This window comes from Pteropus alecto, unplaced genomic scaffold, assembly GCF_000325575.1.
Source record: "Pteropus alecto unplaced genomic scaffold, ASM32557v1 scaffold7, whole genome shotgun sequence".
Lineage (NCBI taxonomy): Eukaryota > Metazoa > Chordata > Mammalia > Chiroptera > Pteropodidae > Pteropus > Pteropus alecto.
Window position 1 is genome coordinate 57,779,477 of NW_006494614.1, and position 25,522 is coordinate 57,804,998.

Genomic DNA, 25,522 nt, shown 5'->3' on the forward strand with positions numbered 1-25,522 from the left:
CTATATAGCTGAGACAACTATCATCTGGGCTGTGTGGGCAGATGCAGAGAAGTGGCAGTCCTCATTTGTGCCATAAACTCTCACAGCTTTAAATGTTTTTTTCATTAAACAAACTTTTTTCTTTTTTAATAACACATTCTTACAAGGTAGCAAGCTAGAAAGAGAAGTAAAGAGTGCTCTTAGCATATTCCTATGTGTGTGTGATATTAGTCTTTATCTTTCTTGGGTGTGTGTGTGTGAGAGAGAGAGAGAGAGGGGGAGAGAGAGAGAGAGAGAGAGAGTCAGTCAGTCAGTCAATCAGTCAGTATAGTGTTTGTCGTAATGTCCTTCCCTCTTCCTCTCTAGTTTTTCCTCTGTCCTCCTCTCCTTTTCTTCATATTTTTCTTAAAAAAATAAACAGAAATTTTCTATTTTTTGCTTTTAAAATGACACATTTATTTGGGTATCCAATATCAATGGATCCCTCAAACTTCAATGTATGCTAAGATTGCCAGGGATACCTTTTAGAAAATACAGATTTCCAGGTTTGTCAGCAAGTCTTATTCAGTAGATCAGGGTTGGGGGCCAGGATCTGGGAGTCTTGATCTTTCATATTCTGGTTCAGGGATTTAAGGACCCACACTTTGAAAATACTTTTTCTCTGGAGTTCCCTGCTATTGCTATAAACAGTAACTACAGCATAATATTTTTCTTTCTTGTTTTAATGGCTTTAATGTTATCAACCAACCAGTTATCAACATTTTCTCAGAAATTATGGTCCAAGGCATAGGCATTTATTTATAAAGGTATCTGCAACCACTTTCATACTAAATTAATTTGCTTATTTTGTTTACATTCCTACAATTGTAAGTACTATGAATTAAGTAACAACTTTGCTTCAACTATAGGAGAATGCAAAAACACTCCAGGAGAGAAGCATTGCTTACATCAACTCAGATTCATCAATAGAAGGTAAATTTTATTTCAGACTGATATTAAATAGTATATCATATTTTAAGTCTGTAAATTCCAACTTATAAACTACCTAAGATTATTCTCTTTCTATAAGATGCCTCAATAATACCTTCGTTTCCTATTTTACCAGAGAAAATCACTATGATTCAAATGAATCAATGATTTATAACTAAGCAATTGATCCTAATTTTTAAGTATATTTACCATGTTGGATTACTATTTAAAACTCTAATATTAACCACATTCCTTCTGTATAGATATTAAAAGAATTTGGCTAAAAGATTTTATAATTTACAAATATTTTACAGTTTCATACAGAAATACTTTCTGTATTAGTACAAATTTTGAAATAAGCACACACAGAGAAAGGCACAACCTGCGGTCTTTCTTTTGAACCTAACATGTGACATTTGTGTCTCTAGGCTTTCACTGTATTTTGATTGAATGATGCCTTCTATTTGAAGTCTATTATATCTTATTTATCATTAGAAAATAAAGTTAGAATTAAACATAGATTGGAATTTCATTTGGAAATATTAAAATACTCTGTTTTACTTTTCAGGCAATTATACTCTCAGAGTTGACTGTACACCCCTTCTTTACCAATTGGTGTATAAACTGACAAAAGAGGTACATAAGTAGATCAGTCTTAATGTTTTCTGATGAATGGATAAGTACATAATACTTGTTTTCTTAGCAGTACTTATTTTTAAACTGATGACAGACATGGCTCATTTGTATAAATAAAAAGCCAGAACAAAATCTCTAACACACTATATGACATTACAATGAAGATTGTATTGCTAGTTTCTCTGTTCTAATAATAGTTCTTATTAATAGTTCTTATGTGGACCTTGTAATGTATAGGGTATGTAATTTCATTGGGCAGAGGCATTTTGATATAACAGAAAGAACACTGAGCTGGAATGGAGAAACCTTGGGTTCAAAGATTGCCTTGGCTGCTCATTCATTCATTCAATAAATATTGAGTGATTACTAGATATCAGACCCTATAAAATGAATTCTAGCAGCAACAAAGATAAAATGACAAGGTCACTGAATCCAGATATTTTGTAATCTAGAGAGGATACAGACTTATAAATGAAGAATTATAATTCACTGGAATATTGGATACTATGTACAATGGAGAACAATTATGGACTAGAGAACCTAAAATCTTGGGGTAGCTGAGGAAGTTGGGAAGCATCAGAGGATGTTCATAAAATAATGAGCGCTTGAGCTATAAATGGAAGGATGTTGAAAGTAAGGGAGAAGGCATTCTAAGCAGAGGACATAGTTCTCCCCAAAGATGTGGAGGTATGAAAGAACATATTTCCTGACCTGCAGGTGTAGCTCAGTTTGCCCTAAATACAAAATGTTCATGGAAAGATGGTAAGAAACGGGGCATGACAAATAGGCCAAGGAGTTCAGAAACCTGGTGATGAAAAAATTAATGAATCTTTAACGAGGTTGTACATTAGCACGTTTGTTTATTAGAAAGATCACTCTATCAGTGTAGTGAACAGGTAAAGCTGTAGCAAGCCTAAAAGCAAAGTGGAAATACTTTCCCATGCTGCTTATCACACAGGAGTATTATAAATACTAGTTATTAATATAGAGTACTCTGAAAACTCTAAAACACTGAGTCTCTAAAAATTATATAATCTACTCATTTTCTGTGAACTTCATTTAGTTCCCTGATATAAAATTTCATTATAAAAATGTTTTTGTCGATTAGGTCTTGCTTAGATGATAGTGTGAAGTAGGTGTCACTTTTCTGTAGATGCTATTTCCCAGTCTCTTTTAATCTTGCCCTTTCTCTTTTACTGTCTTTAAAAACTTGTTCTCCCAAATGAGTCTTCCATTATGTCCATCACAACTCTTCTACCATAGAGGGTACCTTATGTCTCTGATCTTTTCATTGGAATGTCCTGTGAGAAACATCCTACCTAAAAGCAAGCTGTAAAGAAAATCTGTGTTGGGAGAACCCTTCTCAGGATATGCATTTATGCTTTGTGTAGTCCTGCAGAGCTGTCTCTTGCTCATGAGGTCAGGGATAATAAGAATTTCAGGGCCAGTAAGGGAGAAGTTTGGTTCTATGCCCTTTTGTACAAAAGCAGGTGCTTATTTATGGCCATGTGAAAACTCAGTAGAAAAAAAAGAATTTTTCATTCTCCTATGGCAGCTGCCTGATAGAAGCAAGAAAGGGGACCAGGTGTTGATATGGAGGAGAGATAACAATTATGACAATGCGTATAGTTGAGACAGAAAAGTCTCATTTAGGGCTTCCAGGCCAAAGAGATACAGTTCTGGTTAGTGCTAGACCGAGATAGTGTGATTCCAGAAAATAAAGATTTTGCAGGGAATTCAGTCTAAGCTGGATGTAGGAACTGGAGTAAGATTTCAGCTATTACAAATTAGCAGGAGCCAACTAGAGAGTAGAAGCCACTCATCTGACTGGAAATGAGCAGAACACCTCTGCAGCTGCCAAATACTGGCAGGGAAGGGGATGCTTCTATGCAGGGCTACAACTGTTTTTAAGCTGAGGACCTCCTACATGATGATGAAGGAATAACCAACTCTATATGAAGGCCAGAAAAGATATCAGAGGAGATGATGTTTAGATTAAGATGGGTACAATTCCTCCCATTTCCACAGGTGAGAAAACTAGGGTTTAAAGATGAGAAGCAATACACCAAAGATTATAATGCTTTCTGGGTTTCTTAAGTAGGGTCTCCTTGGGTCTGTTTTTGAACAAAGCAGAGCTATAAATTAACTTCAGCCAATATATGTGATAATATGGATCTAAAATAGACATGGTTAGACTCTACAGTCCACAATTTTCCGCCCACATGGCGTTGCTTTTCTTAGAGTGTGGAAAGAAAAGTGAAGTTCATAAATATACTTTTTTTCCCTTATGAACTGATTCTTTTTTTAAATAAGCTTATTTATTTAAATTAGTTTCAAATATACAGTACATTGGTTAGACATCTATAATGTTCATAAAACGATCCCCTCAATTGCTCCCTTCCTCCCCTGGCCTCCACTTAGCTTTCATATTAATGCTAACTGCATTCCCTCTGCCATGCTCCCCATCCCTGTGCCCAACTATCAGCTACTAATTTGTACTTCTTTAACCCTTCACCCCATTCTCCCAGCCTCCCAACACCCCCCCCTCTGTCATCAAATTGTTCACTATATTTATGAGTCTGTTTTTGATTAGTTTGTTCTTTTTGTTCCTTAGATACCGTATATGAGTGAAATCATATGGTGTTTATTTTTCTCTGACTTTTTCATTCAGCATAATAACCTCTAGGTCCATCCATGTCATTGCAAATGGTAGGATTTCATTTTTTTTAATGGCTGAGTAATATTCCATTGTATATATGAACCATAATTTATCCAATCGTCTTGATGGGCATTTAGGTTGCTTCCATATTTTTGCAATTTTACAATTTGCTATTGTAAATTGTGCTGCCATGAATACTGGAGTGCATAGATCTTTACAAATTATTGGTTTTCTTTGGATGAATACCCAGAATTGCAATTGCTGGGTCAAAAGTTATATCTATTTTTAATTTTTTGAGAAACCTCCATACTATTTTCCATATGGCTGTACCAATTTGCAGTCCCACCAACAATGTACGAAGGTTCCCTTTTCTCCACATCCTCATCAACACTTACTGTTTTTTGATTTATTGATGATAACCATTCTGACAGGTGTGAAGCAATATCTCATTGTGGTTTTAATTTGCATTTCTCTGATGATTAGTGAACTTGAGTATCTTTTCATATGTTTGTGAGCCATCTGTATTTCCTCTTTAGGGAAGTATCTGTTCAGATCTTCTGCCCATTTTTCATAAATATACTTTTAATAAGGGTAGTAAAAATGTTTATGTATACACAGAAGCTCTTAAAATTCCCAAATAGAAATCTGAGGTTATGTAGTTTTTTAAACTCTTCAAATTCCAACTTTGTTTAAATACAATCAGACTTTCTAAAATAACATTCCTTCTCATCCCACTCACCTTACAAATCCAGGAATTATATTGACAATTTCAAGCTCAGCCTCATAACCTTGATCTGCTGCCCTGAGGACTCTTTGCGGGTCTTCTTGGATAGAAGCAATTTACTAAAGTAAATATTAAACTAAATTTCCCCCCAGATACTTCTCACCAAAAGAAATTTAAGCTGCCAAACATTGAAGTGATGACATTTATTACAAATCTGAAACTCTATTTTAAAAGTTTACCAAAATAAGCAGGAAATTTTATCCTAGGTACACGGCAAAATTACCAATAGGCAGGCATCATAAATGAACAAGAATTTTGGCTGGATATTTTTATTCCCATTTGCAAAAGCATATTTTTCTATGAAGAACATCATGCACAAATGTATATATAGTTAGAAGTAGAAGTTGATGTTAACAAGCATATGGTTTTATGTTGGCATAAATTTAGTTGCTTTTGCCACTAAATTCCCAGTATTTCATTTCTTTCCAGATCTCCAGCCCTGATGATGGTTTCAAGGGTAGATCTCTTTATGAAAGCTGGTTGGAAAAGGACCCTTCATCTGAAAATAAAAATTTTCCTAGGTACATTACTTGTTTGTATATTTTCTACCATAGAATAAATGATGAACTCCCCTTTGCCCCTTTTTTCTCCAGACATGCAATTCTCAGATGCCTCGTCAACAATGAGTAGTGAAAAGATAATCCTAAAGGATCCCTTTGGCCTTTGATGTGCCCATCAACCAGATAGCCAATCTTAAGTTAGAATTATTTTGCCACATTGTTAGAAATTATTTTTCATCCCTGCATAAAATTTCTTTCCAATATGTATTAAATATATTAATAAATAACTTCAAGTGATAATGATGAAGTAAAAAAAGATGGATTATTTGCTTCTAAATTTAATGGACATTATCAACCACAAAATTGTGTCTTTACTTGTAATCAATTTATATTTTACATAAGTATTAATTTTCTATTTGTTTTCATTCATACAATAGCTTTCCTAAATTTACTTTATATTTGTTTTCTATTGCAATACTATTTCTTTTCTTTTCTTTTTTATTAAGTTTATTGGGGTAACATTGGTTAATACAATTATATAATTTTCAAGTGTACATTATCATTTGACATCTATATATTCTATTGTGTTTATCACCCAAAGTCTAGTTTCCTTCAGATACCATATATTTGATCCCCTTTACCCACTTCACCCTCTCCCTCCCCGCCTATAGTTGACCCCCTTTACCTTATCTCTTCCTCCTCTCCCACCCCACTAGTAACCACTACTCTATAGTCCTCTGGTAACCACTAGTTTATAGTCCATGTCCGTGAGTCTCTGTTTGTTTGTCCTACTCATTTGTTGCTTTTAGGTTTATATCCCACATATAGGTGATATCATGTGATTTTCAACCTTTTCTGTCTGGCTTATTTTGCTTAGCATGATTATCTCGAGGTCCATCCATGTTGTCGCAAATGGCAGTATTTCTTATGGCTGAGTAATATTCCATTGTATATATGTACCACAGCTTCTTTAGCCAGTCATCTATTGTAGGACATTCCATGTCCTGGCCACTGTGACTAATGCTACTATGAACATCGGTGTGCAAATATCTTTTCGGATATGGGTTTTCAAGTCTTCTTTGGGGTAAATGCCCAGTAGAGGGACTGCTGGATCATATGGTAGATCAATTCTTAGTTTTTTGAGGAACCTCCATACTGTTTTCCATAGTGGCTGTACCAATTTACAGTCCCACCAGCAGTATATGAGGGTTCCTTTTTCTCTGAATCTTCTCCAACATTTGTTATTACTTGTCCTGTTGATTATAGCTATTCTAACAAGTGTGAGATAGTATCTCATTGTGGTTTTGATTTGCATTTCCATAATAGCTAGCGAAGTTGAACATCATTTTATATCGTTGTTGGCCATTTGTATGTCCTCTAGGGAGAAGTGTCTGTTCAGGTCCTCTGCCTATTTTTTGATTGGATCATTTGCTCTTTGGTTGTGATTGAGTTGTATGAGTTCTTTGTACATTTTGGATATTAGGCCCTTATCAGAAGCATTGCTTGCAAATATATTTTCCCATTCAGATGGTTGTCTCTTTACCTTGTTGATGATTTCTTTTCCTGTGCAGAAGCTTTTTAGTTTGATGTAGTCCCATTCATTTATCTTAGCTTTTACTTGCCTCGCTTTTGAGGTCAAATTCATAAAATCCTCTTTAAGTCCAAGGTCCTTGAGTTTCATTCCTATGTTTTCTTCTATGCATTTTGTTGTTTCAGGTCTTATATTCAGGTCCTTAATACCTTTTGAGTTAATTTTGGTGTGTGGTGATAGACAACAGTCTAGTTTCATTCTTTTGCAGGTGGTTTTCCAGTTTTCCCAGCACCATCTATTGAAGAGGCTTTCCTTTCTCTACTGTATGTTTTTGGCTTTTTTTGTCAAAAGTTATTTGCCTGTATAAATATGGGTTTACTTCTGAACTCTCGATTCTGTTCCACTGGGCAGTGTGTCTGTTTTGCTGCCTATACCGTGCCATATTGATTACTGTCACTTCGTAGTATAATTTGAAGTTGGGCAGAGCGATGCTTCCTACCTCGTTCTTTTTTCTCAGGATGGCTTTGGCAATTCGGGGTCTTTTGTGCTTCCATACAAATCTGATGATTTTTCCTTCCATTTCTTTAAAAAATGCTGATGGGATTTTGATGGGGATTGCATTAAATCTGTATAATGCTTTAGGTAATAAGGTCATTTAAACTATGTTGATTCTTCTAATCCAAGAACACAGACTGTCTTTCAATTTCTTTGTATCTTCTTTGATTTCTTTTAATAGTCTTATAGTTTTCATTATATAGGTCCTTCACTTGTTTCATTAAATTTATTCCTAGATATTTTATTATTTTTGTTGAAATAGCAAAAGGAATTATTTTTTCCACTTCTTTTTCTGACACTTCATTATTAGAGAATAGGAACGCTATGGGTTTTTAAACGTTAATTTGTATCCAGAGACATTACTGTATTTGTTTATTGTTTCTAGTAGTGTTCTGGTGGCGTCTTTAGGGTTTTCTATATAGAGAATCATGTTGTCCGCAAATAGTGACAGTTTGAGTTCTTCATTTCCTATTTAGATGCCTTTTATATCTTTCTCTTGCCTGATTGCACTCTGTTGGCTGAGGGCTTGTCATAGATGGCCTTTATTATGTTAAAGTACTTTCCTTCTATGCTGATTTTGTTAAGTGTTTTGATCATAAATGGATGTTGTATCTTGTCGAAGGCTTTTCTGCATCTATTGATATGATCATATGATTCTTATTTTTTGTTTATGTGGTGTATCACATTAACTATTTGCGTATGTTGAACCACCCTGTGCCTCTGGGATGAAGTCCACTTGATCGTGGTGTATAATCTTTTTAATATGTTTCTGTATTCTGTTTGCTAGTATCTTATTTAGGATTTTTTGCATCTGTGTTCATGAGAGATATCGGTCTGTAGTTTTCTTTTTGGTATGAGTAACATTGGCCTCATAAAATGAGTTGGGAAGTATTGCCTCTTCTTCAATTTTTTGGAAGAGTTTGAGAGGAATAGATATTAAATCTTCTTTGAATGTTTGGTAGAATTCACTGGTAAAGCCATTTGGTCCTGGACTTTTTTGGTAGGTTTTTGATGATTGTTTCATTGTCCATACTGCTGATCGATCTATTTAGAGTTTCCAGTTCTTCTTGATTCAGTCTAGGAAAGTTGTATTTTTCTAAGTACTGGTCCATTTCTTCTAGGTTATTAAATTTGGTGTTATATACTTTTTCATAGTATTCTTGTATGATCCATTGTATTTCTGCAGTGTCTGTCGTAATTTCCCCTTTCATCCCTGATTTTATTTGTGTCCTCCTTTTTCTTTAGTGAGTCTAGCCAGGGGTTTGTCAATTTTATTAACCTTCTCAAAGAACCAGCTCTTTGTTGCATTAATGCAATACTATTTCTAAAACCAGCTGATAATGGTAGTTTATGGCTTCATTCTACATTGCAAATAAGTCTATGAAAGTTCAAATGTGTTTCCATTATAGAAGTTTTACATGCTTATTCAAAAAGAAAATTAAAAAATCCAAGGTCTCAATCTCAAAAACACATCTAATAATTTAGAAGTACATAGTTATTTTCTTTATATATATATAATTTTATATTCTGCTTTACTGATGTATGATGAACATTTTTCCATGGCATTATATTATGTGTCTATATATGTATATATATAGTGGTTTCTTGATTACATGCAAAGGAATGTATTTAGATCTAATTTTGAAATAAGGCACATTTATATTTTTCATAATCTTAAATATAGACTTTCATGGCAACTTTCTTACTAGACTATAATTCTCTGAGGGCAGGGACCATATTTTATTTGTTGTTTTCCCCTCTAAACAAATACTATAAATGCAGAAAATATGGAAGAGAATAGTCACTAGGCTGCTGTCTTTGGTGGCACTGCCAAAGTCTGGTTGTAGGCAATGCAGATGTATCACATCAATTTCCAGCAGATGACAGGGAAGTGTCTTGGGGGGTGGTATACCTTTTCCTAATGCCTATATATGTACCATGAAATTCCTTGCTATTCTTGGATTAGTTGTCCCAACTATTTAACTTCATATTTATTTACGCCTTTTTGTGTGTGTGTATTTATTTTCTATATCTAGAATCAACAAGCTGGGATCTGGAAGTGATTTTGAAGCTTATTTTCAGAGACTAGGAATTGCTTCAGGCAGAGCCCGTTACACTAAGAATAGGGTAAGCTGTTTTATTTTTTTGGATGCATAGTAACTCAACCACTATTCTTTTTGATAAGAATTGTCATTTAGTTGTTTGGCACAGGTACCAGAAGAACATGTGGCCTGTGAAGAATTTCAGGAATAGAGAGACAGGCTGCATGTCCCTTTGTGGATGGACTAGTTAGTCATTTGCGTTATTTTGTGAATTTTCACTGCCAGCATTATTCAATGAAGTGGTAGTTGACAGAGCAATGACAGGGACTTAGCTGGTTATCAGTACCAAGTAGTTTACATCCTTTTCCTGAGGCAGGCTTTGTTGGAAAAATCTCATTCGTCATCTTGTAGGTTCTGATGTGCTTTTCCTGAGGAAGATGTACAGATAGAGAACATATTTTGGTTATGGGGAGTGCCAGGCTAAGATTTTTTTATTGTTACTAGCTCCTTTTCACATTCCCACTACTGCCCGTCATCTGAGTCCAGAGCTCTTAAATAGAAAATGAAATAAAGTTTTCTTTCTTTTTTAAAAATTTATTATTCAATTACAGTTGAAGTTCAATATTACTTCTTCTTTTTTAACTTGATACTGTTTTCTGTTCTGCACCGACTGGTCTGCATGATTGCCACTCAAATACATTGAAGATATGCAAGTACTTGCATACGCCAACATATACTATGTTTGCTACAATATAAATTATGTCATAAACCAAACTGAACTCAGATTTGTTAGATTTTAATAATTTTCAAATCATAATTGCAAAATACCAACGTCTTGCTTTTATAGAATACATAGCCCTTGTAAATTTGACTATCCAGAATACAACTAAAGCAAGAACAGCTCCAGAGTAACCCAAAATAAATGCATAAATCTGTACACTAATATTCACTACACTTAGTACATAAAAGATGTGCTTCACCTCTTTAAAGGTCTCTTCATTTTTATGCTCTGCCATCATTCTTAACAAAGTTATCTAGTTTCTAAGACAATGCAGATTAAGAGCAGAATACTAGACAGGAGAGAGATTGATACAGGGGTTCTTTTAGTGATATTAAAATCAGTAAGAATGATAGCCTTATAGTGATGCAGAAGATAGGTCTGCCTTTCCTAACTGTTTTTCACCTAAGTCAAAAAATATTTAAATAGAATACTACCATGTGATAATTTATGTTTCTATAATGGTAGCACTAAATTGTGTAATACAGGTTGAATGGTACTTGGAGATGCACTGTCTGAGTAGACAGGGAAGATGCTTAAGAATTTAATCCTTCATCTATATAGGTACTTAGCTGTCCAGAACCTTTCATTCTCAATCAACTGGTAGATAATTTTAAACTCTGCTGATATACAATTGGAGTATAAACTTCTTAATGATCAGAAAAATAAAATTCTCAAGCAGCAGTATTTTGAATGAAGATTACATGAATTATAAAATGAATAATGGTATAATCTTAAATCGCTGAACATTTGTGGTAGTGTTTTAATTAATTTTTTTTGCTTCATTGTGATTAACTTGCTGCCATATAGTTGCATTTTTCCCTGCAATCATTTTTATTAGGAAAAATACTGTAATTCAAATATTTAATGTTTGTACTTGGTCTCCCATTTTTTTTTTTTTTTTTTTTTTTTTTTTAGAAAACAGATAAGTACAGCAGTTACCCAGTATACCATACAATTTATGAGACATTTGAACTGGTAGAGAATTTTTATGACCCCACATTTAAAAAACAACTTTCTGTGGCTCAATTACGAGGAGCACTGGTTTATGAGCTTGCAGACTCTCCAATCATTCCTTTCAACATTCAAGACTATGCAAAAGCTTTGAAAAACTATGCAACGAGTATTTACAATTTATCCAAGAAACATGACCAACAATTGAGAGACCATGGAGTATCATTTGGTAAGAAATGACTAAGTAGGTACTTTTGATGTTTGTAGGATGAATCCATTTTGCTAAGTTAGTGCTAGACATTGGTTTTCCCTATATTGCTGCCTTTAAAAATAATTTTACTGTTATAAGAATACTATAAAAATGTAACAATATTAAACAAAATTTGGAGAGAAAACCAATTCTACTACATATATGTATTAAAATTGTTTATTATTGCATGTATCTTTTAATGTTTGTCTCATAGATGATTTTTTTACAAAATTTTTAAAGTTTTTCTTTGTATATCTGGCCATTTTGTGGTTGCTGTTCTATACTATATCTCCTACAGAACAGGGATGAAATTTAGTATAGTGTAGTAGCATTGAGCATTGGGTCTGGAAGCAAGTTTCCTGGTTCAGATCCTGGCTCTAATATTTAATCACTGTGTGATGTTGGGAAAGTTACTTAACCCCTCTATGTGTTAGTTTTCTTATGAGTGAAATGGTAAAAACATTTCTAAGATTGCTGTGGAGATTCATTTGGTTGACACATAGAAACAATGAGGACTAACAGTGCTCATAAATGTTACCTACTATTTTATTGTAACCATTTTCTTTTATTCTGAGTATATATTCTTAGTATATACTACCAAAATTATCAAATATGTACTGTCTACTATGTACCAAGTACTGTGATATTTCCTGGGAGGTATAAGGATGTTTAAGACAGTTATTTGTCCTCAAAGGACTTAAAGTTTCATGTAGAGAAGGAGAAGACAAAATGCAAGGGACAAGTTATTATAGAGATATACACAGAGAGTACTATAGATGCACTAAGGGGCCGGTAATGGTTTTTGAATATCATGTAAGAATTAGTAATCTTCAAAGAGTTATGATAAACAGCAGGTACTAAGATCTAGAAATAAAATGAAGCAAAGATAATTTAGAAAACGATAACAATGTGATGGGAAAATCTCTGCAATAATGAGGAAAATGGCGATGAAACTAGAGACATAGCAGGGCCTACAATAAGATGGATATTCATCATTCTGTGGCTATCCAGCATCTAGTTCTCTTCCTAAATGCCCCAATTTCCTTTTATCGATTTGTATAAGTCAGGGTCCAACTGAGAGAGAAACCACACAGTTCCAGTGGAAGGACTCTTTATACATACATGTTTAACTGATCCACCCATTTACCTTAAGGACCTAGTCTGATCTATGCATGCCTTTCTCCTCCATATTGCCAAACTCTTCATCTCTATTCATGAGTCTCCATCAACATTAAACATTCTTTTCTCTCTTCTATCTTAAAAACATTTCTTCTACTTGATGTGCCCTACTTCCTTCATAATCAAAATTTTTTATTTAGTGCTAGCTAAAAACTGTTTTAATAGAGGACTGAAACAATGATGAATGATCTATACTGTTTTCTGTTCTTTACCTCCCATTAACCAAACCACTGTACTATTTTATGTTCCTACTACTCTACTGAAATTGCTCTTCCCAAATTTTCATTCACTTGTGTCACTAAATAAATCAGACACATTTCAGTTCTTATCTGTCTTGATTTCTATGCTTCATTTGAAATTTAAAATTACTTCCTCAATACTTTGTCCTTAGCACCCATATCTATTATTGGCTTATCTGATTAGTACAGTTTAAAATCATAAAACAAAAATTAAAGTGGAAAGAATATCTAGGGCTAAGAAAGACCTTTTTATATTGAATGTACTTATTACATCGATTGTACCAGCAGACCTTGTTTCTTATATTGAATGTACTTATTACATCGATTGTACCAGAGAAGGTCTTCTAATAATGTTTCACTCAGTATTTCATTATAACAGATAAGATGCCTTAGGAATTTAACTCTTGTGTCTATCAATGAGCTTATGGTAAAACTGGTTTCATTATATGTTGCTTCACTTAGTCGCAGGACCTACTGACATTGAGGACTTACTGTACTTACTAGCAGTGTGAATTATACGACCTAGACTCTTAATAACTAATGTAGCCATTTTCTATTTTATACATTATTTCTTTGTTACGATATTTTTAAATAATTTTCATGGTTCTGCAAGAAGGCTTGGTAGGAAATGGTTTCAATATCAGCCTGGAATGGGGAGGGCGGGGAAAGAAAACCAGATATATGAAGTACTTGTGCTTACTCATTTCTCTTCTGCTTTTCTATTTTTAAAAAGATTCCTTATTTTCTGCTGTGAAAAATTTCTCAGAAGCTGCTTTAGATTTTCATAGAAGACTTACAGAAGTTGATCTTAATAAGTAAGTTTCAAATATAAAGCCTCCTATTGCTTTGAAAAGCAATTTGGTCATTAGAATGAACTATGTATACTCACAAGCATTCAACTCTAAATCATTGCTACTCAAATAATGATCTGCAAACTGGCAACATCAGCTTGTCCTTATTTAATATTTTAAAATATAGTTCCATGATAAGGGTTATAATTATGTTTCTCATTGTCACAGTCCCATTGCAATAAGAATCATGAATGACCAATTGATGCTCCTGGAAAGAGCATTCATCGATCCCCTCGGTTTACCAGGGAGGCAGTTCTACAGGTAAGGAAACAACAGGTGTTCCACTAAAGGACACCACATACATCACTAAGATCAAAATCAGCTTACCTGAAGTTGGCTTTAAACTATTTCTATCAAATGAGTGGAAGGTAAATATGCATACTGAGAGTAATGTGGATAAGATACATAACAGTATAATTTATAATACCAGAAAAAGTAATTTTATAGTTTATTGCTTTACTGCAGAGAGGTAAATGATAGCTGAAAAAGGACTTCACAACAAAAATATAAAAGCCAAGGAAACTTAAAGGGGATCTCACAGGTCATGTGGTCCAGCCTTCTACATAAATCTTTTCTATAGGATCTCAGAAATGCGCAAACCTCATTTTATTGTTTTGAGCTTCATATGTTGAATTTTTCACAAATTGAAGGCAAGATGCTCCACTGGCAAAAGGATCATGAAGCTCAGTTTACCGTGTGGCTCGCTTCGCCATGGTGGTCTGGGATCGAACCCACAATATTTCCAAGGCATACCTGGAAGTATTTACCTAGCCTCTGAATCTTCCAGTGATGGGAAGCTTACTATCTCATGAGGAGGTCCACTCCATTTTAGTAAAGATCTACATAATAGAAAGTTTCATAAAGATCTATTACTCTGTAATTTCCCCCCCACCCCCATTCTTTTGTGCTCTGTAAAGTCAAAGAGAGTAAGTCTAGATCTATTTCCATGTAACATTTTGGGTTTCTAAAAATGGCTGTTTCTCCTAAAGAAATATCCATTTTCTATATGACTTCTTTGTCGTTTCCTTTCAATATCTTACCTGCATGCTTTTCGATAGTCTCCAGTTTTTCAAGGTACCTCTCAAACTGTGGTTTCTTGGTGGAAATTAGAAAGGTCCTAGCATTTAGAATCAGAAAATCTAGTTCATTTCTACATGTGTTACTTAGGGCAAGTCACTTTTAGGTGTTCATCTGAATTAAGATGGTGAAAACTATTTTTAGTTTAGGCTGTTTATCAAATAACATACATGAAAGTTCCATATGTTACCTTATGAATATTAGAGATTAGTATTTTTACCATTTCACTAATTGTAAATATAGGCTTTTAGAGCCCAGCTCTGCTACACACTGCAAAATATAACTTGGGCCAATTATTTAAGCCTCAGGTTCCCCAGCTGTAAATTTGAGATTATAATTGCTTTGGTCCACAGGTTTGTAGATTTAAAGTAAGCAGATTTAGTTCAGAAGGATACACTCAGTAAATGGCTAATATGAACAAAAATGTTAATTGATACAAATAAGTCACCAATTAAGTTTACATATATTTTAATCCTCTTGTCTGTTACTAGTTTTATATATATTTATTAGCGAAAAAATCTCATGAAATTCACTCTATAGAAGCATATAGAAAAGGGACAGTGCCCTTCAGTATTCTTATATATCCCACACCCAGTGTTAAAATTTGTGTGAAATTTTTAATGCATTTATGGGCACATGTACATATATTATGTATATATTCATGTATATTTACATAAATGAGACCTTATATCATTTTGCAACTTGATTTAAAATTATCAGAGATCTTTCCATGTCCATATACAGTTGATCTTGAACATGAGTCCACTTATGCATCTTTTTCGATCCACTGTTGGTAGTTTGCAGAATAGCCAAGTGTATGCATTGATCTATGCCATTTCATACAGGGGACTTGAGCATCGTGGATTTGGGTACCATAGGGGGCTCCAAGAACCAATCCACTGCAGCTACCGAGGGTAGTTAAGTTTTTGAGGAGTCTAAGTTGTACATGGATTTCTGACTGCGTGGGGAGTAGTGCCTTGAACCTTCCATGTTATTCTAGAGTCAGCTGTATAGTTTTAGTTCTTCTCATCTGCTGCATAGTGTTCCATGGTATGGCTCACATATTTAGTGTTTTACTCCTGAGTTTTTAGGTTTCTACTATTATGAAAAGTGCTACCATAGGATGTCCCTGTATTTTACTTGAATGTTTAATATCTCTGTAATGAGTAGCTGAGGTTTCAAAGTCAAAGGGTAAACACATTTTAAATTTAATAGTCAAACTGTCCTCTAAAAAGACTGCATTCTGTTTTAAAAATATATTTGGAGTTAACCAAATATTAAGACTATGTTCTGAAGCCAGGGGAGAGGCGGTTCAAGATTGTGACGTAGGAAGATCCTGAACTCAACCCCTCTCACAGACACATTGAATCCATAGCTACATATGGAACACTTTACTCTGAAAAAGACATGAAAACTAGTGAGCAACTCCACATGGGGCAAATGAGAAAAAGGCCACATTGAAGCAGGTAGGAGGTTGAGAGCCAATCTCACCATTAACCCCACCCCCAGTATAATGGCCCATAATCAGGAAGGAACTCACAAACCAGTTGCTTCTCCCTGAGAAGGAAAAGATTCATACCCCAAATCGGGTACACTAACTATTAAGACCTGCACCTGAGAGATGAACTCTCAAAACATCTGGCTTTAAAATCAATAGGGCTCATATCCACGAGACTCAATGGACTGTAGCAAACAGAAATGGCTCTTCAATGACTCGTTGGACTCACCACAGGGCCCAGTGCAGAAGTGGCCCCTGGAAAAGCACCCAGATTTTATGTGAATGAGATTCATTTGCTAATCTTTAACATTGGCCAGAGAGGCAGGCAACTACTGGGATACTCTGGGCCAAAGGCCACTTTTCAACTCTCCCTTTGCAGAGCACTAGGATCTCCTGGAAGGGAACTTTTATCTGCATCTGGTGCCCTGAGATTTCGACTGCTGCCCTGGAGAATACCTCTTGATGGTTTGGCTCCAGAGGCCAGGGGGATTTGGGTTCCTTGGTCCCACAGGACTATAACAGAGTTCATTCTTGGCCTACCATCAGCCCAAGGTACTACAAACCCCCAGTCTTTCTGAGAAAGCCTACGTGTGGTTGTCCAGGAACTTTGGCCTGAATACAAGTTCCCAGTCTGACACACTTCTAGAAGCCCAGAGTTGGTCTCTGGGAATGGAGGCTGGTGGAAGCTATCTTTGTGCCCTCTTTCTGCCTTGCTCCAGCTTGATGACAGCTCCTAAGGAGGTTATACCCTTATCTGGCACCTCAATTTTTGCAGCTGCTGCCAGGGGAGACTTCTGCCTCACCTGGCTCTGGTGGCCAGAAGGGCTTACACTTGCACGTCCCACAGGTTCTTATAACCGATGTAAGATTGTGTATGAACTATACTTAACCAATGGAGAGAGTTCTTAAACAGCTACCACAGACAGCAGACCCAAGAGCTCAGTGAAAGAGGCATATAAGCTTTTCATCATAGTCATAGCCTGAGGGGCAGGTTTCCAATTAAACATGCATCTAAGGGCGAACTGTAAACCTTACCAGACATGTTGGAGGGCTGGTGCTGTCTTCGTGCTTTCCCTCTCCTGTGCTCCAGCATATTATTATCTCTTGGAGAGGGGCTCTTACACTTGTCTGATGCCTTGATTTTCGAAGCTGCCTCCCACCCCATGCCCCAGTTAAGGAGAGAATCTTAAAAGCACCAAGAGGAAACAACTTGTTACATACAAGGGAACCCCCATGAGACTATGAGCAGATTTTTCAGAAGAAATTTTCCAGTCCAGAAGGTAGAAGCACAATATATTCAAAATGCTGGAGGGAAAACAAACCTTCTAACCAAGATACTCTACCCAGCAAGGTTATAATTCAGAACTGGAGAAATAGTTTCTCAGATAAGCAAAAAGCAAAGGAGTTCACCACTAAACTGGCCTTACAAGAAATGTTAAAGGGAGTTCTTAAGGCTGAAAAGGAAAAGGGCTAAATAGTAACAAAACATATAAATGTATAAATCTCATTGGTAAGGCAAATATATAGTAAAGATAGTAAATTAATCACTTATAAGACTAGTATTTGGTTAAAAGACAAAAGTAGTAAAAATAACTATATAATTAAGAGATACTCAAGATAAAAAATGGTAAAATGTGACATCAAAAAACAAAAAACAAAAAACCTGTGAGGGTGGGAGAGTAAATGCTTTCAAATTTAAGTTGTTTGCCACTTAAAATACACTTTTAGAGGTGTAAATATTCATGTGTAAACCTCATGGTAACTACAAAGCAAAAATCTATAGTAGACACACAAATGATAAGAGAGAAATCTAAGCATACCACTAAATAAAGTCATCAAACCACAAAAAAGAAACAGGAACAGGGAAAGGAACAAAAAAGAGAAAGGAACAGGGAAACTATAGAACAGTCGTCAAATAATTAGCAAAATGGCAACTGAGTACATACCATCAATTACTTTAAATGTAAATGGACTAAAATTTTCAAATTGCTGAAAGGATGAAAAAACAAGACCCATGTATACAGTGCCTATGAGAGACTCACTTCAGATGTAAGGACACAGAGACTAAAAGTGAGGGGATAGAAAAAGACATGCCATATAAGTGTAAACTGAAAGAAAATGGAGTAGCTGTACTTATCAGATAAAACAGGGTTTAAGCCAAAAATAAGACACAAAAGATGGTCATTATGTAATAAGAGTCACTAACTGTATTAAGAAGATATAATGATAAATATACGTGCACTCAACATAGCACCTAAATATATAAAGCAAGTATTAACAGACCTAAGAGAAATAGACAGCATTACAATAGTATGGGACTCAGAGACCACACTTAGAGAAATGGATAGAGCACCTAAACAGAACCAGCAGGAAACATCAGCCTTAAATGACACTTTAGACCAAATGGACCTAAAAGATACATATAGAACATTCTATCCAAAAGCAACAGAAAACATTTTTCTCAAGTGCACATAAGACATTCTCAAGGAAAGATTGTATATTAGGCCACAAAACAAATTTAACACTTTTAAGAAGGCTGAAATCATATCAAATCTCTTGACCACAATGGTATGGAACTAGAAATCAATTACAAAACTGGAAAATTCACAAATATGGAGATTAGAAAACATGCTACTTATTTAATTTAGCATACCTTTTAGATTCATCCATGTTGTCGCCAATGGCAAGATTTCATTGTTTTATTGTGTAATATTCCACTGTGTGGGTATATACATCTTCCTTATCCATTTATCTATTGATGGACACCTAGGTTGTTTCCATAGCTTGGCTACTGTAAATAATGCTACAATGCATATATCTTCCAATTAGTGTTTTCATTTTCCTTGGATAAATACCTAGAAGTGGAATTGCTGGATTGTATGGTGTATCTATTTTTAGTTTTTTGAGGAATCTTCATACTGTTTTCTAAAGTGACTACTCTAGTTTATAGCCTAACCAACAGTGCACAAGGGTTCCCTTTTTTCCACATCCTTGCCAGCATCTGTTATCTCTTGTCTTTTTGATGATGGCCATTCTAAAAGGCCCGAGGTGATATCTCATTGTGGTATTGATTTGCATTTCCCCGATGATTAGTGATGTTGAGCATCTTTTCATATGTCTGTTGGTCATATCTGTTATGTCTTCTTTGGAGAAATGTCTTTTTTATGCTAAGTGAAATATGTCAGGCAGAGAAAAAGACAAATACTGTATGGGTTCACTTCTAAGTGGAATCTAAAAACAAAACAAAAACATACTCAGAAACAGACCATAAGAAGTATTACCAGAAGGGAGGGGTGGGAGGATGGGTGAAATGGGGACAGGAATACGGTCAATAATGTAGTAATAAGTCTGCACAGTCACAGATGATTACTAGAATTAGTGATCATATTGTAAGGTATAAAAATGTCAAAGCACTATATTGTACACCTGAAACTAACATAACTGATATAAGACTGTATACCAACTATACGTAAATAAAAAAATTAAAAAGTAAATAAATATACCACAGGGGGAAAATATTTTAAAAAACTTGCTACTGAACAACTAATAGGTCAATGAAGAATTTAAAAGATGAATAAAAAATATTTTGAGATAAATGAAAATAGAAATATAACATGCCAAAATTTATGGGCTGCAGCAAAAGTAGTTCTAAGGGGGAAGTTCATACTGATAAATGCCCACCTCAAGAAAGAAGAAAAATCTCAACATTATACCACAAGGAACTAGAAAAAAAAATAACAATCAGAACCCAGAGTTATAGAAGGAAACAACAAAGATCAGAGCAGAAACAGAAACTAAAAAAACAGAAAAGATCGATGAAATTAAGATCTTATTCATTTAAACAAGATAAAAAAATACACAGCCCTTTAGTTACGTCCAATAGGAAAAAGAGAGGGCTCAATTAAAATCAGAAATGAAAGAAGAGACATTACAGCTGAGACCACAGAAACACAAAGAATCCCAAATTGGACAACCTAAAATAATATAAATTCCTTGAAACATACAATCTTTCATCACTGAATGAGTAAAAAACGTGACTATACAGATTACCAGTGAGAATGAAAAAGTAATCAAAGTCCCCCCAAAAAACAAAAGACTAGGACCAGACAGCTTCAGTGGTAAATTCTACCAAACATTTAAAGGATTGATATCAATCTTCTCAAACTCTTCCAAAAACAGAAGATGAGTTCCAAACTCATGAGTTCAGCATTACTCTGGTACCCAAACCAGACAAGAACACAAGAAAACAAAATTACAAGCCAATATCCCTGAGCATAGGTGCAAAAATCTACATCAAAATATTAGCAAATCTATTGAGAAAATGCAGAGATGAATATAGCCTATTGTGCAACCATGGTTTCACTTTTCAAGATATCTGAAGCATTTCATTTCTTTCCTGTTTTATTGATATGTAGCTCTGTAAACCTACTTTTGTTGTTTTGATTAATTTTATGAATAAAAATTGGAAATGTTTTCTAAAAAAATATATTAGCAAATCAAATTCAACGATACATTAAAATGATTATCCATCATGGTCAAATGGGACTTATTCCAAGGATGCAAGATGGTTTAACATACGCAAATCAAAATGATGCACATTAACAATATGAAGGATAAAAAATCATGTCATCTCAATAGATGCAGAAAAAACATTTGATAAAATTCAACATCCATTTATGATAAAAACTCTCAACAAAGTGGGAATAGAGAGAACATATGCCAACAAAATAAAGACCATATCTGATAAGCCCACCACTAACATCCCACTCACTGGTGAAATGCTGAAAGCTTTTCCTCTAAGATCAAGAACAAGAAGAATGCCATTCTTGCCACTTTTATTTAACATAGTATTGGATGTCCTAGCCAGACCAATTAGGCAAGAAAAAGAAATAAAAGGCATCCAAATTGGAAAAGAAGAAGTAAAATTGTCACTAATTGTGGATGAAATGATTTTTATATATAGAAAACTCTAAAGACTCTACCAAAAACTGTTAGAATAAAATTCAGTAACGTTGCAGGGTCAAAAAAAAAAAATCAATATACAAAAACTATTGTGGTTCCTAAATACTAACGAACTGTCAAAAAGAGGAATGAAGAAAACAATCTCATTTATAATTGCAACAGAATAAAACATGAGAAATACATTTAACAAAGGAAGTGAAAGACCTGTATGTTGAAAATTACAAAACATTATTCAAAGAAATTGAAGACGACACAAAGAAATGGAAAGATAGTCCATGCTCACAGACTGGAAGAATTAACACTGTTAAAATGTCCATATCACCTAAAGCAATCTACATAATCAATGCAATCTTTATCAAAATCCTAATAACAAAAAATGCTCACCTTGTATGGAACCACAAAAGAACCTGAATAGCCAAAACCATCCTGAGGAAAAGAACAAAGCCAGAAGTATCACATTCCCTCATTTCAAACTATACTACAAAGCCATAGTAATCAAAACAGTATGCCACTGTCAGAAAAACAGACACATAAACCAATGGAACAGAATTTAGAGTTCAGATATAAACTCACACACGGATAACTAATTTACAAAAAAGTAACCACGGGAAGTCTCTTCAATAATTGGCATTGGGAAAACTGGACAGCCACATGTAAAAGAATGAAACTAGAACGCTATCTTATACCATACAGATAAATTAACTCAAAATGAATTAAAGACTCTTATATTTAAGACCTGAAAACAAAATACACAGAAAAAACATAGGTACTAAACTTCAGTATTACCAAACTTTTTGTAAATTTGATTCCAACAAGGGAAACAAAACTAAACAAATGGGACTACATAAAACTAAAAAGCTTCTGCACAGCAAAGGAAACCATCAACAAAACAAAAAGGCAGGCAACCAAATGGGAGAATATATTTCCTAATGATACTTAGAGGGTAAATCTAAAATATATAAAGAACTCATACAACAATAAAACCTGATTAAAAATGGGCAAAGGATCTAAGGAGACATTTTTCCTAAGAAGACTTACAGATGGCCAACAGGTACATAAGATGTTCGACCTCATTAGTTATTAGGGAAATGAAAATCAAAACCATATTGAGATGCTACCTGTCACTTGTTAGAATGGCTTATTTCCAAAAGACAAGGAATAAACAAATGTTAGGATTTGGAAATAAATGGAACATTGCTGGTGGACTTGTGAATTCGTGAAGCCACTATGGAACAGAGAGAGAATAAAGGTTTCTCAAAAAATTAAAAATGGAACTACCACATGACCCAGCAATTCCACTTCTGGGTATTTATCTGAAGCAAATGAAAACACTAATTCAAAAAGATATATGTACCCCTATGTGAACTGCAGCATTATTTACAATAGACAAGATATGGAAACAACCTGTGTCTATCAATGGATTAATGGATAAACAAATGTGATATTTATTTGTATGTTTATATGTATGAAAGTAGATAAAGATATAAATATACATAATGGAATATTGTTGAGCTATAAAAAAGAAAGAAATCTTGTCAATCTTGGATGGACACATAGGGCCTTATGCTGAATAAAAGAAGTCAGACAAAGCCACTACCATAAAAAATCACTTACACATGGGATTAAACAAAAAACCAAGTTCAAGATATAGAGACTGGTGGTTGCCAAAGGCTTTGTGGGGACAGGGTTGCCAATGGGTAAAAGTGGTCAAAAGTTACAAACTCTGTTATAAAATAAGTCATGCGGATGTAATGTACAGCGTGGTGACTGTAGATAAAATTGTATTGCATATTTGAAAGTTGCTAAGAGAAAAATCTTAAAAGTTATCACAAGGAAAAAAACTTGTAACTATGTATAGTGACAAATGTAAACTAGACATATCATTTGGAAATATATACAAGTACTGAATCATTATGTTGTATACCTGAAACTGACATTGTTATATTTCAACTATACCTCAATAAAAAATAATTTTAAAACATTTCATAATGTTGTTTCAGTCTGCAGTGGTATGGAATTTTTTTCCTGATTGTAAAGATTAATTAATTAAATACATATGTATTACAAACTCAATTTTCTCAATAACACCCTAGAGAAATGTAGCTATAATACTAATCCCAGCTACCCAGAATTTTTCATTTCTTTAAATAATAATTTCAAAATTTTCCCTCTCATCTGGCAATGTAGATCAGGTTAAAAACAAACTTGTACATTTTTTTAAAAATGTGAGATCAAAAATTTTTGGTGCTTGTACTGTGTCAATGCCATTTTCAAGTTCTGTTACTTCATGAACTTCAAGAAAAAGAGATGACCAAATTTATAGTTAAATAAAATTTTTCTACCATTTAGAATTGATAAATATTGGATTTAAAAAATCAGTAACCCAATGTGTACACATATGTATTATATAGGTATATATACATTATATATGTATGTATTATGAAATCATAGTGTTGAGATTCATAATGAATGAATCAGGAAAAATTGCACATATTTTAAAATGTTTTACTGTGGAATATATTTAAAACATTCACCTTAAAATTCAGAAGTATAAATATAGAGTGAAAAGCATGCTGGAAATTAATTTCTGCAAACTTAAATGAGTTGTGGCTAATACACTGAAATTATTACAACAATCTATTTCTTTCACTATCCTTCACTGAGCACATTTTACACATTCTAATACTAGTCATTTTTTTCTCTAAGGAAATTTCCATAAATTGCTTTTTGTAGACAAAATAATAGTGTCATCCAAAGACATCTATTTCATAATATCCAGAACCTCTGAATATGTTAAGTAACATGGCAAAGAGGAATTAAGGTAGCAAATGGAATTCAAGCTGATAATCAGGTGACCTTATGATAGAAAACATTTCCTGGATTAGAGGGGTAGGCCCAATCATGTAATCATAAGGTCCCTTTAAAAGTGCAAGAAAGAGAACAGAAAGTTAGAATGATGCCATATGAACTCACTTTGACCTGCTCTTGCCAATTTTGTAGACAGAAAAATGAGCAGGCCTACGGAAGCTAGAAATCAAGGAAATGGATTCTCCCCTAAAACCTGCACAAATGTATTATGATCCTGCTCATACCTTGATTTTAGCACATTGAGAGTCATGTTAAACTTCTCACAGAACTGCAAGGTTAATAAAATTGTGTTGTTTTAAACCCCTTAGTTTGTGGTAAACTGTTACAAAACAGAAAATACACTTTGTAAAGAGTATTAAATAAAAATTACTTTTCTTGTAAACATCAAATGAAATAACGTATGCATAAGTGTTTAAAAGCTGCAAAACACTTGATTATGAAAATATGAAAACATTTTCATTATGTACTGAGGGAAAAGTCGAAAGAAAAGAGTATTATTGTCTACATGCAGAATGTAGTCTACGGTCTGCTATAGTTCTTGATGCCTCTTGAAAATGTTTTGTGGAGAGTGATACATTTTCATGATACACTTGAGAACTGGACTAGAGTTTGAATTGTTATGGGGCAGAACAGTTTTTGGGGTTTGCCATTCATGAAAGGGTATTTGAATTGGTTAAACCTTGTCCGTTGTCAGATTCTTTTAGCTAACTTCTTGCTTTTTTAGGTATAGTGGGTATACATTATTATTAGTTTCAGGTGCACAATATAGTGATTCAACATTTATACAGCTTACACATGATCACCACACTAAGTCCAGTAATCTTCTGTCGCCATGCAAACTTACACAATATTATTGACTTATTCCCTTTCACCATTTTCCTCATCTCCCCCACCCTGCTTGCTCCCTTCTGGCCACCACCAGTTTGATCTGTTTGAGTCTGTTTTTATTTTTTTTAGATTCTACATGTAAGTGAAACCATACAGTATGTCTTTCTCTGTCTGACTTATTTCACTTATCATAGTACCCTCTAGGTCTATCCATGTTGTCACGAATGGCAAGATTTTCTGCTTTTATCTGAGAAAATTATAGAAAGGATTTAGCCTTAGAATAGCTAATATTTACTGAGCATTTACTAAATGTCAACTTATACTGAGTGGTTTCCATCCATTATTTGATTCTCACAACAATCCTTTGAGAAATATTACTCCCA

General features: G+C 34.3%; 1 protein-coding gene across 2 annotated transcripts in view; it reads left to right on the forward strand.

The window, feature by feature from the left end:
- Positions 1–25,522, forward strand: part of LOC102895568 (N-acetylated-alpha-linked acidic dipeptidase 2) — a 56,091-nt gene that overhangs the window by 29,047 nt on the left and 1,522 nt on the right. For both annotated transcript variants that reach the window (XM_025042732.1, XM_006926708.3), the window contains 7 exons: positions 888–951; positions 1,517–1,584; positions 5,457–5,548; positions 9,650–9,740; positions 11,352–11,616; positions 13,789–13,870; positions 14,075–14,167. In XM_025042732.1, coding sequence (XP_024898500.1) covers positions 888–951; positions 1,517–1,584; positions 5,457–5,548; positions 9,650–9,740; positions 11,352–11,616; positions 13,789–13,870; positions 14,075–14,167 — 755 coding nt within the window. The remainder of the gene's footprint in view (positions 1–887; positions 952–1,516; positions 1,585–5,456; positions 5,549–9,649; positions 9,741–11,351; positions 11,617–13,788; positions 13,871–14,074; positions 14,168–25,522) is intronic.